Raw genomic sequence first — 14,529 nt, 5'->3', positions numbered from 1 at the left:
ATGACATTTGATATGCACCCAACGTACCTCATACGCATTCATATTGTGCTCTCGTGGCACTCATTCAAGCTTGTCGAACGTCGTGGCTCAGGAACTGGAGGGTGGCCGACTGCGGGCCCTCAAGGGGTCTCATAAATGTTCTTGTTATGAATGCTTTCACAGCAACGAAGCCTGAAGGTTTTGTCCTAACACTGACTCCTATTTGTAACAGTTCATAATTTCTTCCAGCTTGACTAGGCCTCTGTTTCACCATACCATACGCCACACAAAGTTTTCTCATATGTGATTGGGAGATCGCGTTATGGTCCATCATCAAGAAAAGCCTACTAGAACCACTAGAATTTATTTGAGCTTCATCAGAGAGACTATAAAGGTGCCAGGTGTGTGTTGACTGTGATTTGTTCATTTCTGAACAAAAGAAGAGCTCTACATGTCAAAGTTTTGAACGGCTCGAGATTGGGCTCATATTTTTTAACATCACAAAAATCTTAACCAGGGTGTGTAGACTTTTGTTTCCATAGGTATGAACAATTCAAATGTATAGTCCAGAATTTCCCTTCTGTATGTTTTAACACTTGGAATAACACCAAACTCACTAAAAGAACAAAATATGCCAGGCTATTTCTGTTTAGGTTTCTCATCCTAAACATCATCGGAATGTTGGACTTCTCAAAAACGGGATCGCTTTTAAGGATGTATCCTCCAAAGAAGACCCACAGGGCACATAGAAATGCTTCTCAGCGATTGAACTGTGGAAATAATAATGATTCTGAGGGATTTCAATTTGTAACTTTCCAAGGTCTTCAAAATATCCACAGTCTGACTCAGGTTCTGGCCTCCTCACACAACCTGACTGTTTTCTTGAACTGGTCTCTACGATACAACCAAGCTCTTTTTCCACAAGTGGATTTCAATCCAAAGTCCGTAACCTCCCGCTGGAAAAGGTTAGCGAGTCGGTGGAATCTTAGCTATTACAGTATTTTTTTTCCCCCAAGCTTTCCCTGGAACCTCCGGGACACGGTGGAGGGTTAATAGGTGTCAAGGCAATTCTAAGTCTCAAGCACCCTCCCAAAAACAGCAACAAAAAAAAAATTTTGGCCATGATCTAAAGTCAGCCCTCAAGTGTTACCTGCTAAACATCTCCACATCGGCCGATAAAGAGGCCCCTTGAGTCTTGCTACAATAATCCAATAAAATCAAAACGGCAGACGTATAACAAGAAGGTAGCTAACATTGGCACGGGAAGGTGTCGGGGCACAGCTCGGGTTTGGGTCAGCGAGGACACGGATGAGGTTCTGAAAGCACTCACAGATCCGAGTGCAGCTCCCCTGCTACGACTCGGCCGCCGTTCTGTCTGAGGCTGCTGTAAAGATGTCACCGCAGCTTTTATTCTTACGGTCACCTTCCCAAAGGCGCTGGGCCACATCTGCACGGCTGGACTCTCCAAGGAGGCCAACACCGTGGCCGAGATTTGTTCTGGATGGTGACACAGGGATGTGGGAGGTCGGGAAATGTAGCAGAAAATGAGGGACTAGGCAGCAATCCTTGATCTGTGTTTTTGTTGATTTTTTTTCTTTTTCTTTTAGAATTACCGGTAATTTTGTTTCAGTTTATGCCACCTTTTTTTGTGCAACCTTTTCATCTCCACCTGTACTTGTTTCAATCAATCAGCTTCCTCCAGCTACTTATGTTTTTTTTCTGGGTGTGCCTCGTTGTCTCGTCAATGAGCTTATATTTAGTGTTGTGCTGTCTTTTATATCATGTAGCCTTTGTCAACATGTTTTCCCAGTTGGCCTCAGTGTTGAGGGTTCATTTCTCCCATATTTCTTTTAATCGTTTCTTTCTTCTTTTTTTTTTTTTTTTTGAAAATCATGCTACAGTCTTTTGTTTTGCCTTCTTTAACCTGCCCGTGCTTGGGTTTCCCACATCAAAACCACGAAAACCCAAATCCATGCCATTACTCAACTACTTCCTTCTGTGATAACAGAACTAATTACAACTATGAGAACAGCAAACTCCAAAGTCATTCCTCATGTCACAGCTCCAAACACAAAATACAGTATTTGCATTCTCACATTCACTCCCAGATGGCTGCAATTTGCCGTGCGAGGTGATGAGCTGACTATGGGGAGCCATTGGGGCTTATAATCTCTGGCCTCAGGGCACTTTGACAAATGGACGTGAGGAATTGTTTATGTCAGTGTTTTATCAACAACGAAAAAAAACGAGCCCCAGTTTTTCCTTTTGAAGTAATCCCCTAAAGTCTAACTCACTAGCTTAGCATTCGCGGTCTCATCTGAAAGGGTGGGTGGGTGGAGGGTGGGGCTCACTTGGTTCTATTGTGTTATAGTGAGGGTGGTGTCCATCTTGACATTCCTTGCCCTAAAAAGTGATGTCAATAAAGTATATTTTATGTTACGCCAAGGCTCAAAAGAAGCATTTTGGCGCTTACATTTTGGTCGGGTTCTTGCAAATGTGATGGCTGATGAAATGAACCGAAGCTTAGACATGTTGAACGCACGCAAGAATAAATCGCGAAAAGTGGAATCTTATTCAATTCTTCACCCGTTGAATTTACATACCAAAGAGTCTGAACTGAATAATTTGATGAATTGTGCAATTGTCAGTCAATCCTCTCCTGAAAACAAAGGCAGTTCCAGGTTGGCATGCAACGTTTCTTCAGCCCTGACCGAGTGACGTATTTTTCATCGCATGAGCGAACACTGGCTTAAATCCATGTTTGACTTTGCAGCTCGTGACTTGTTCGCCGTAGGCTAAAAGCTCAACAATGCCGCACAACATGCAATATATTCAAACTTCACTACGTGACCAATAACTATGGCATCTCTAAATTAGTCTGAAGACACCTTGCGGCTCCATCTGACAAAGACAGGCCGCAGCCTTGCTGTGACGTGGCCTCACTAATGGTGTTATCATGTTTCTGTTGACTACAAAATTTGCCCGCCAGATAAAGGAACAAAGAACACCGGGAGCTTTGAAGCGGCCAAATGGTGCCAAGTGTGGTGAGAAGAGTGTCTCCCGGTGACCAGTTGTCGCTGCGAGGCCACCAAAAGGTACGAGCAAAGTCCTCCTCTGCAGAATCACACTGCAGTTCTCCTCAGCGATCTTTTGTCTTGTTCCTAACCTTCCAGGGGGCGCCATTGAGTGAGTTTTGAGGGCATTGTATTCCAGACCGCCAAAACACAAACATTTGCATGAGGGCGCAGGTTCTTCAAACAAATAGTCGGTTTTAGGTTATGTTGAGTTCCCCGACAAAGTAGACGAAATAGCAAGAAAACATCCAGAAGCGCGTTGAGATACAAGTTAAATTTGTTTCGTGGCCACACTCAAAAGGCTTGTATCTCAAATCATCTTTTCCCATTGAAATAAATGAAAATGCCCTTATTCCGTTCCGTAAGGGGTTTGGCGCCTTGCTCCATGGCTGCAATATGTTTTTTTCTGTCCCATGTCTGGTCTCTACCATGTCTTTTATGGACTGCTGCTGCGTAATATCAAAAGATCATGTTACAGTCAAACATGGGGGATCCTAAAAAGTACACTAAATTGTGATTACCCTACCCATCGATTCATATTCTGTCCTGCTTATCTCATTGTGGTATCAGGTAAGCTGGAGCCTATTCTGACTAAATTTGGGTACACCAATGACTGTTCACCAGCCAATCACAGGGCGCAATTTCACATTCTCACCTATGGACAAATTCGTAAACCTAACATGAATGTTTTTGGAATGTGAAAAGAAGGCAGAGTATTCATCGAAAACCCACACAAGCATCATGATGCAAACTTCACTCAGCAGTGCTCAGATTCAAACCCACAACCCGTCGACTGTCAAGTAGACTTGCTAACCCCTACACTGTCCTGTCTGTGATTACCCCATGTAAGAGCAATTCAACATTGGTTATTTTTTTTACGAAGAAGTACTAAGACATTGACTTGAAGACCAAATGAGCCAATGTGGACTGCATTGTGTAATTCTTCTTGACATATTTTTATTGATTTGATTGTGTTCCTGTTAAAATGTTTTGAAACCGTGGCGGCCCGAGGCCCGTCAAATCAGCTTTGTCATAACATTTATGTAACAGCCAGGTTACCACCTTTCACTCACTCGCAACTGTCTGCCCTTATCGCAGTTCCTCAGAAATTCTGTGGTCATGAGTGACGCGCTACAACCATAACGGACGGCATCAAAACAAAGAGCAAAGGAGAGGAAGTGAAAAAAAGCGAAGTAGAAATTGAATCAAACTGCATGAGTTTCCCCATTTTCTGTTCCGCTTACCAATGAAGACGTAGCTGTTATGACCTACGCGTCACATTGCGGCTTTAGCGCCACATCTGGCTCGAGTGCACAAATCAGACATAAATAAAGACATTTTAAGGAGGTTATCGGGGGTATTTGGCTTGATGATGATCCGTGCGCCTCCAGGTGGGACTGCAGCATGTGACATCACTCCGTCTGCATGCTTGAGCAGATTACAAATCCTAAGAGGTGCAAAGAGATCTGTATCAGCGGTGGCTTTCAGGGATTCGGGTTTCAGACTTGCCCGAGCGCCGGGAGACACGCCGCCACGCTGCATTGGCTGAGATGTGGGAATTGCCAGATTGGAAATGTGGGGGGTTAAAACAGAGAGCGGGGATGACATACAGTCAATGCACAACTGTACTGTCCTGCTGCAGTGACAAAATACTTTTAAAGCTTTCTTTTTCATTGAATGACTTTTTCAAGTGGAGTTTTGGAAAGTTTCCTCTTATGCTGCTTTACTGTTGTATATGTTAGTTGCTCCATGTACAGCACTTTGTGTGCACCGATGGCTGTTTGAAAGTGCTCTATAAATACACTTGAGTTGAGTTGAGTTGAGTTATGGATGGTGTCAACAAGTACTACTCTTAATTTAAATTGATCTTTGATTGCTGCTCCTCTGAGGACTTTACATTTGAAATTCTTAAATTGTGGCTAACTTTTATGACAACCAGGTTTCTTCACATTCCCAGGAAGATTTATAGGCCTTGAGGGGACTTCCAGTCTTTCATGAAACATGAATTTACTTATCTAGTGATGTTTTTGCAACCTACCATGTCATCTTTTAAGTCTGACTATGTGAGGACTCACAGAGAGAAGAATGAAATGTCATAGTCACCCTCCGAAGTTCTCTCCACCCATTCGCCTCACTGCATTGTGATGCAGCGCAGACTCACTGTACACGGCACTGCACCGTGCCGACAGGAAATCTCCCCACACTCATACGAGCCTGGACAGGATCATAAGAGTCATTCATTGGGTAATACGTGAGCAAGCAAAATGAAACAAAATGTGACCGGCGGCTGTTAGAAACTCGTTGTGTTGTTTACCTCGCGCCAGTCTGGTCACACGTTGTAATGTTGGAAGTATGACACCAGAAAAGCTCAGCTTGCAATGTCAAGACATAAACCCCATCGAGCATTCATTTTACCTGCAAAAGAGGAAAGTGTAATCCCCAGAAACAAACAAATGACAAAGGCTGCAGTGCGAAGCCTTGAAAAGTTTCACAAAAGAATACAAAAGGTTAGTGACGTCCAGTGTCCCACAAATTGTATGCAGTTTTGCAAGCAAATGATTAAGAAATTAAATATTCAGGATCTGTCACTTTAGTATGCTTTAAGTGTGTCTGCTCCAATGCTCAGCAAAAAATCCATTCCAGATGAAATTATAATGGTTTGTTGCCATATGAAATGATATAAAGCAAACATAAAACATATGATTATACAGTATATAGCCTGTAAATTACAATTTGTTTTTGTCTCTGCTCTGGTCTAGATCCACAGGCACAGACTCGGCATTCAACCTCAAATTATGCAACACGTGTTTAGACGGAATTGTTTATTCAGAGACATGAACATGAAATTGCCTCAAACTCTCAGAGGAGTTTGTTGGATGCTTATCTGATAACATATGAAAGATCTGTTTTATCAAGTGATTCATAACAGAGAAACAGATTCAATATGCGCATGTTTAATTCCCAAAATATATTTCATAAACAAACACCAGGAATGGAGGATATTGTTGAGCAACGCAGGAAATGCCGCCTGAGTCAGAACCATTTCCTGCACGTTGATCCTGATGATCAACACCTCAAGGGACCCAAAACAAAACTTGCAGTTTGCTTAGTGTAGCACCCCCTCTGCTGGACGCATATGACAGTGACATCAAGAACAAAGAATTACGCTTTTGAAATGACTATGAGGATCCAGGTTTGTGGTGCAATGCAACGGACGCATTGTCAAATGCAAATAGGCCTCCATTCCCACCGTGTCAACAACTTCAACCAAGCATTTTTGTGCGTTTGACAAAAGTTAGTGCAGGTCTGCTTACTTTTTTGCATTGATGTCGTGTTTCTTTCTCCTTGCATCCACGGTAAAAATGAATGGTGATTGCGCTAAACCACGAGTGGAGATAGCAGGTAACAAAATGGACTTGTTTGTTTAATTTCACACTTGATGGATGGACAGAAACTCCCAACTATACATAGTTTGTACATACAAACAATTAAAGAGCACGCGTTCCATAATATATCCTCTTTAGGTCATATCTGGAGTATCGAAACGTATACTGAATTGCAAAACCTTTTGTAGCTGTTCCAAAATTCACATAATGAGCAAAAAAACAAAACAAAACAAAACAAAAAAATTTGTGTTACACCATATCTGACCACCTTTGGCCATCAGGACCTGCTCATTCAAAAGGAGGGGGGGGGGAAAAAACAACAAATGCAGAAACGCACGACAGATCATGACTTTTGCGGGTAAACAGTGTTTAAAGGAAGACGTGTTCTTTGACGTTTCCGTGGTAACAAACAACAATGAACTGATTGTCATCAGCGGCAAACAACAGTCTCAGTCAGGTAAAGGTTCAAAATAAAGACGCTCAAGCGGCAAGAGGACTCATCGATGAATTTAAGATGACTCAATGCGAAATATTCAAGGAGGAAGAAAAAGTGAAATGAGAAAAAGAACAAAATCAGGAAAACGTTGCTGCTCACCAACTTGACGAAAACTGTGAGGGTAATTTTATTACCCCTGGCAAGGGTGAAAGTGCAAGTTGCATTGCTTTGCTTATAAAGCGAGGACTCCTTGTACAGTCCGCTTGCATCGGGGCCAAATGCTGTCGTGAGTGTGTGTGTGTGTGTGTGTGTGTGTGTGTGTGTGTGTGTGTGTGTGTGTGTGTGTGTGTGTGTGTGTGTGTGTGTGTGTGTGAGTATATATGATTTTCACAGTCATGGCCCAACCTGAAAATGAATTTGACACCAACCTAGTGTGGGGGATATGGGATGAAATTGGAATTTGTCAGAAATCAGGTCTGCCCATAAATCGCAAGTTTTTGCCAGACCCATTTTTAAGTCCAGGATTTCTGGTAAACTTACACAAGAACCAGGGTCCCACACAAAAAAAGCAAAAAACCCTCAAAACAACAAACACAAAAAAAAAAAAACAGCACTTCTTAGGGGAACTGATTTTCGGCCATTTCAATCGGTCTGCCTTGCAGACACTAAAACTAATATTATATATAAAAACTGCCCATATAGGTCATCAATGCTACAGCAGTTCAGGCAAAAACAAAAACAAAAAACAACTCAACACATAGAGTAGTAGTCCTTGTCACAGGCTACCTCACCATCGTCCCATATGTTTAACAATCATCATATATGCTTCAAACACACCACGATGGCCAAACAATCACTCAAGATGCAGTCTTCAGCAATGTGCTTGTGTCACCGCTGCAGTATGTCCAAATGAGTGACACGCTCAGAAGGGGGTGGTCGGTGTGGTAGGTTGAGGATGTGTGTGTGTGTGTGGGTGTGTTTAAGAAGACCCGTCACTCCAGTGTGTGGTCCATTCCTTTTTATGAACGCCAGATTTCTCTGTCTGGAACTGCGGCCGCTCCTGGCGAGGGATCTTCACTGCGTGGTACTGAGGCAGTTTGTCTTTGAGATGGGCCCGTTGGAAGAAACCACACTGGGGACACAGTCACAAAGGAAACAGGAAGAAATACACACAATTAACAGACTCAATGAGCTGACGTGTTATTTCGCAGTGTGGCAGTTAAGGGAAGTTGGATTTCCAAGTCATTTAAAAATCTCCATTCCGAACGAGCCACACTGACCAACAATGGAGGATAATTCAATTTTACTCTGGTGCAAATGGCAAATTGCATTTTTTTTTTAATTAGCAGAGAGGTGGAGATTGTCGAGTATAATACTGCAGCGTCCAATGTACGGTATCGTTAGCATGTGTGTTTATATACGGTACAATACAACAGCGTTCAGAGAAAAGTCAAAGCAAGAGTGCAAGCTTGCATTAGCATGTGTTTGTCATTTCCAGCTGCTAATCCTTTAATCTTACATGGAGACATGAAAACAGACTGCTGCAGCAAAGTGGAGACTATGGAGCACAACACTGCAGTGTCCAGCACGCTGCTCATCACTCCACATGTTGCCTATTTACAAATCACACACCTCCAGCTTCCTCTTCCCTTACTCTACCACCTCACAGTACTTGCTTCTGCCAGAGCTCCCCCTACAGGCCCCTGCTATCACTGCCACAGTCCCCTCCTGCTGCCATTTACCCCGTTCAATCCATCATCACAGCCAGACTCCTCCGCCTCTACAATATCCATCTATCCATTTTCTAATCCGCTTATTCTCATGAGGGTTGCGGGAATGCTGGGGCCTATCCCAGCTGTCTTCAGGCAGTAGGCGGCGTGCAACCTAAACTGATTGCCAGCCAATCATAGGGCATATATATATATTTTTTTTTCTAAGGCAACAGTGCAAGCTGGCTTCTCTGTTCATTTTTGTCTTCTGTCTCATGTTAAAATAATGTAATGGCAAGAAACCAGACTGCTGCAGCAAAGTTGAGACTGTGGAGTATAATACTGCAGTGACTAGAAAATAAGGGTGTGTTTATTTTTTGTCATTTCTCGACACAACGTATAAACTTGTAGGCCCCAGAGACTAATTTTGGAGGAGTCAGTTTTTCATGCCACATTGTACACATCAGTACGAATGAAAGACACTAACAAACAACAAAAAATAGAATAGACTGTGGGCAGAGAAGACCTTCTGCTTTAAAAACTAGCGACTGTGGCGTATAATACTGCGGCATCCAAGCAACCGCATTAAACGCATCGATTGGAACAAGACAGAATAACAAACAATGACAATGGAGGAGAACGAGGAAAGCAGAATTTCATCCAAGAGGAGACTCTGGGCAGCAAGAAAATGGAATACTTATTGTTATTCCACACACTAACACGTCAACGTGCTCTGAGGAAACACTCCAAGCACCCGTTGATTGTGTTACACACCCACACAAAGACACGTGGAAGTGAAATAATAATTTAGTTGTGATGCGTGTGTGACAAGCCAAGCAAGTGTGTGGGACAAGTGCAGGCAATCCACTGCGACACACGGCATGGCAAGCGTCTCAAAAGCTGGCGGCTGAAGCTGGACTTTTAGTGTTCACAGGATGAAATAAATTTACAGTAAAAAAAAAAGGATTTTTAAATAGGATTCAAATGTGGATTCAAATGCGGATGCATGTATTACATTGTGGATTAACTAATTAAAATGTATTTTAATGTAATTTTATACATACACAAAACAATTAATTGGCAAATTAATACAGTTGAAATAATAACGGTAATATAATGACATTTTGGAGTCCTTTTTTTTTCATTTTTATTTTTCCACACCTCATCTGAATAATTCAGTAAATAGTTATTCAGCAATAAAAAAAAGACTAAACTTTCAATTCACATGTGGATCTTTATATTAAATTGTGCACATATTAAATAATTGTCACATTACCTGAAATAATTTGATTTGTGATTTTTGGTATCTATCGGGGCTCCATACTGCTCCAAAAGGAGAAAGTTAAACTTTCATCTACTCACACCTGTGCAAGCAGGAAATTTGCCTTTCAAAAAAATAAAAATAAAATAATATTTAAGAAACACATTTAATAACTATTAAGCCAATAAGACATTGAAGGTCGTTGTTTATTGATAGATACTGCAAAAAATAGGATTACAATTTAAATTTGGCTACATGTATTAAATTCTGCGTTCATTCATGATTGAAAAGCAGCACTGCATCAAACCGAGAGCTGTTTCGAATATTTGTCTTACCACAAAGTAAAGAATATACAATTTTAGAGGTGAGAATGTTTGATACATCACTTAATATCTTTATTGATGTCATCCTTGTGAACACCAGGCCGCCGTACACGCCGGCGGACGTGAGCTAAAAGCAACCGTGTGGCGGCCATCTTTACCGCTTTGAGGGAGACAGATGGAGGGGAGAGAGCGGGCCCGACTGAAATGTATTCTCATTACAGTTCAGAGGCCTGCTTCTCCACCTCCGAGGGCTGGACGCCCAAATGAGCGCGGTAATACTCCGTGTCATAGTGTTGGCGCCTCTCGCTGCGCTTGAAGAAGCCACACTGAGGTTCGAAAGAAGGAAGTGAAAGAGAACAAGGAAGAAGTTCAGCAGTGAAAAGAGGACAAACTGTCACGTTTCCACCAACCAACAAACCAAAATGTTTTGTAACTATCAAAATCATAAAATGATCTTTTGGGTACTCTTCAGCTGCAAATTTCATAAAGTGGAATGACGGCTTTGAATAGTTATGCGGGAACTATATGATGATGTCATTACCCGCCAAAGTATGCAGACCAGCAGGGTGAGCAGAAGGATGCCTGCCAGGATGGCGATGAGAATGATCCACCAGGGGATTGAGTATTGATCCACTAGACCGGGCTCGGGATAGATCATCACTGGAACCTACACAACATAAAGACCAACTCGGATTGGACATCTCGTTCAGAGGCGATAATTCTGAAAAGAGCCAGCAACATCGAAATGGGACACCCTGTGGGGTGATTTTTTTTGTTGTTTTTTTTGTTTTTTGGGGTGCTTACGTAACATTAACCTGAATCCACACATTCAATTCTTTATTTATTTTTTTGGCAAGATTTTTTTTTTCCCCCATGTCGGTTTGTGTGTACATAAAACTTCATGGTGTGGGGTTTATATGAACCTATGCATGATTATAGACGTTACCTGTGCTGCAGCATCCCTGAGGAGCAGATGTTTAATGGTGGATTTGACGGTGATTTCTGCTCTGACCAGCAGCTCCAGAGCGCTAACAGTCGGGAACTCCTGCGAACACATGGCACTCGTATCATGAAAGAGCAAAGTGTTGAATTGATACGGGTTCTTGGTTGCGAAAACCTCCCCGTAAATTGTACCTCGATGAAAGTGCTGTTCCACAGCCTGCCGTGGATCTTGAGCACCGCCTGTCCGGAGAACCTGTGGAGGGGGCACTGCAAGAGCACGCACCGTGCTGACCCCAGGAGACAATCCTGTCACACCAACAAAAAATAAATAAAATCAATAATCGCACGGCGCACTCTACAAACACTTAGCTTAAAAGTCACCCAAATTGGGGTGAGATAGTCCAAGGTACAGCATAGTATTTTTTTTGTGTGCTGTGATGATTTACAGTATTCTGCCTCTCACCAGCTTGAGTGACTTGCGTCTCTCGGAAGCCGCCACAGCCGGAGCGGTTCGTTTCACGCTGCCGCTGCTCGTCTCCTGGCCTTCGAGATCCAGGTGGGAGCGGCGAACTCGCCCAGCCTGGTGACAAGCCGAGCAGACAAACAACACGAACACGAAAGCTTTCATGACACCACTCTACCTTTAAGTAGGAGTTTAGTTTGTCCTGTGCAGAAGTCAATTTGAACGAACAATTTGGCAAATAGTGAGCGAATCTTCAAAAAGATGATGCAAACTGTTTATGGAATTGATGTTCTCAGTCAAACTAAAAATAAATAAAGATATTTTTTTTTTTGTGCATTTAAATTGAATTTCCCCCCTGGCTTAATCCAACATATAATGAAAAACTAGTCACAGTGTGAAAATCCTTTAAGCAATAGATATTTGACCACAAATGGTGGCTCAACACAGACAGACAATATCACAATACGCTAAGTCATATATTCTTTATCCCCTGCCAAAAAACAACAACATAATATTATTGAAATTTATTAAGCCACAGAGATAACAAGGACATAATGGGGCCGATTCTTGGTTTGTCTGTATGACAGTATTTTATTTTCCTGCCCCCTGGTGGCCAAGGCGGGCAAACCAGAAGGAGCCGCACAAAGAATTGAATTGAGGCATGAAATCATTTTGCACAAATTTGAATGATTAACATTGTGTTTTAATGTAATACTTTTGTTCGATGTTGTTTTAAAGTACAACTTTATAAAGAACGCCATCCATTCAACTATTTTCTATTGCACTTGTCCTCATTAGGATTGTGGGTGAGCTGCAGCCTCGCCCAGTTGACTTTGTGTGAAAGGTGGGATACACCCCTGAATGGTTGCCAGCCAATCGCGAGGCATGTAATAGCCAAAAAAAAAACAACAACAACAACATTCACACCTCGTGACAATTTTAAGTCTCAAAGAAGCCAATCATGCAAATGTGAAAGGAAAAAAAAACCCCAAAGAAAAATCTGAACCATCTTGTAGCACATCCACTTTTGTGGTGCTCCACTCTACATGAAACATGAATTGAAGGACTTTCTCTCTTATCACACTCACCGTTTGATTGACAAGCTGCGCAGGTGAGGGACCATGCAGACTCAAAGGGTTCATCGCTTCTGCCGGAGTACAGTGGGATGCCAAATGCCCATCGAAGTTCATGCTGACTGGATACAGGAGCCACTTGCCATTGGCTAGCTCATAGGGCCACATAATGTTGAGGAAAGCGGAGCCAAGCGTTTGCAGAGCTTGTCCGGGATTGGGGCGGGGGGGCGGAGACATAGTCATTTCTGCAAATCTTTTAACCACACACCATAGGACTGTCATAGAACTGTTCTGTACAGTTGAACTAATTTTTCAAAATTGATATTTTTGAAACCTTTCAAATTGAAATTGCAACGTCGCCGATGTAACAGCCAATCAAAAATGCGCATGAGGTTTCACCCACAAAAACATTTTTTATTTCTCCTGTATTTAAGCTTAAGTGAGCCATTTAAATGCAGTACATGCCATATGCATTACACATAAACACTACCACTCTTTTGTGGCGACCCTCTTCTTTCTTGACAATCGCACCATGACTTCGTGGTTCAATAACAGTCACACAGTAGCCTACAATATACTGTGTGTGGAGCCTGAAAACCCGATACACAGGGTCACAGCTTTCACATCATATGTAGATGATTGAAAATCACTCACACCAGCCAGACTTCAGGCGGACGTGGTCTGAAAATATGAATTCGCTTAAAGTGGAAATGCCGACGTTCCTCACCACAAACTCAAAATCCACCGGGCTGCCGACGTCCTCCAGACTGCTCATGGCGCTCTCACCCTTAACATCACCGCTGAAGAATAGCTGGTGAGGACGAGCCAGCCTGCAGTAACACACAATCACATCAGCAGCAGGGACAGCTGGGCACACGCAAACACACCTTGGCATAGCTGAAACATGTTCATTGAGTTTATTTCAGCAAATAATAATGCAATATTCTTTCTCTATGGTTACCTGATAGCATTCTACCCACAATATTATCTTTATAAAAGCAGTTTGATTTTTGTTCCGTATCATCTCTTGTATTGGATCTCATGAAACTGATAGGGTGTACTTAATATTGTGGCCGGTGAGTGGAAAGTAAAAAGTGACTTACCCACTGACAGAAAGAGGGAGCTCTATTACAACTTTGGCCACTGCCGTGATTGGTGCCAGGTCAGGCTGCTCGCTGATGCTGTGGATGAATCGTGAATACAAATCATAAATTAATTATCGGCGACAGACAGTGTACTGTGTCGCCATTTTGAAAACGTATCAAGAGTACAAAAAAGGTACTTGCGTAGTCAGCTGGAGCTCGGCGGTCAACTCAGTGGTTTCGATGGTAATGTTCGCCGTGCTCAAGTTGATGGTGAATTTTAACTAAAAAAATGATTTGAACAGATGGATTCTTATTAGATGATACATTATTAATACATATTTTTCTACACTAGGAGTTTGTGTGGTTGTAATAGTATTGTTCTGTTGAATGAGATGTTTTTAAACTCTTTATTATTATTATGATTATTATTATTATTATTATTACTACAAAAATATTTTTAAATAATATATAATACTCAAAGTGAATATTGCATGTCATCACATTGAAAGAAATATTGGAACAAATCTACAATAAAACCGCTATTATACTATTCTAACATACAGTACATTACAATAACAAAAATACAGGGTGTATGTTTATTCCTTTATTTATTTTTATTGCTAGTTAATTAGTCAGTCAGTCAGTCAGTTAGTTAATTAGTTATTTTACAAAACTGAACAGGAGTGATTGAAAGTATTTTACTTTTTTTTCCCTTCCAGCTAACCAGAAATCACTTTAATCATATTGAGCAGTGATTTAAATTTATATATACTAACTTTTAACCATTTTGCAGAATTT

At 41.8% G+C, this 14,529-nt stretch overlaps 1 protein-coding gene and 1 long non-coding RNA gene across 2 annotated transcripts in view; both read right to left on the bottom strand.

Annotated features, from left to right (window-relative positions):
* Window positions 1–4,033: 4,033 nt before the first annotated feature.
* LOC109522620 (uncharacterized) lies at window positions 4,034–5,461 on the bottom strand. Its single transcript, XR_002169590.1, has 3 exons — window positions 5,368–5,461; window positions 5,157–5,267; window positions 4,034–4,500 (listed from the first exon to the last, which is right to left on the bottom strand). It is a non-coding gene; the product is annotated as an uncharacterized LOC109522620 (long non-coding RNA).
* A 1,467-nt stretch (window positions 5,462–6,928) lies between these two features.
* itga7 (integrin, alpha 7) overlaps window positions 6,929–14,529 on the bottom strand; it is a 30,829-nt gene continuing 23,228 nt past the window's right edge. The window contains exons 16-25 of the mRNA XM_019880486.1: window positions 14,401–14,404; window positions 13,933–14,012; window positions 13,750–13,827; window positions 13,370–13,476; window positions 12,662–12,864; window positions 11,574–11,690; window positions 11,303–11,416; window positions 11,115–11,213; window positions 10,710–10,835; window positions 6,929–8,007 (exon numbers count right to left, since the gene is read on the bottom strand). Coding sequence (XP_019736045.1) covers window positions 7,855–8,007; window positions 10,710–10,835; window positions 11,115–11,213; window positions 11,303–11,416; window positions 11,574–11,690; window positions 12,662–12,864; window positions 13,370–13,476; window positions 13,750–13,827; window positions 13,933–14,012; window positions 14,401–14,404 — 1,081 coding nt within the window. The 3' untranslated portion in view covers window positions 6,929–7,854. The remainder of the gene's footprint in view (window positions 8,008–10,709; window positions 10,836–11,114; window positions 11,214–11,302; window positions 11,417–11,573; window positions 11,691–12,661; window positions 12,865–13,369; window positions 13,477–13,749; window positions 13,828–13,932; window positions 14,013–14,400; window positions 14,405–14,529) is intronic.

This window comes from Hippocampus comes, unplaced genomic scaffold (genome assembly GCF_001891065.2).
Source record: "Hippocampus comes isolate QL1 unplaced genomic scaffold, H_comes_QL1_v1.1 scaffold68, whole genome shotgun sequence".
Taxonomy (NCBI): domain Eukaryota; kingdom Metazoa; phylum Chordata; class Actinopteri; order Syngnathiformes; family Syngnathidae; genus Hippocampus; species Hippocampus comes.
Note: the sequence above shows the minus strand (reverse complement) of the source record. Positions and strands in the feature narration are given on the sequence as shown.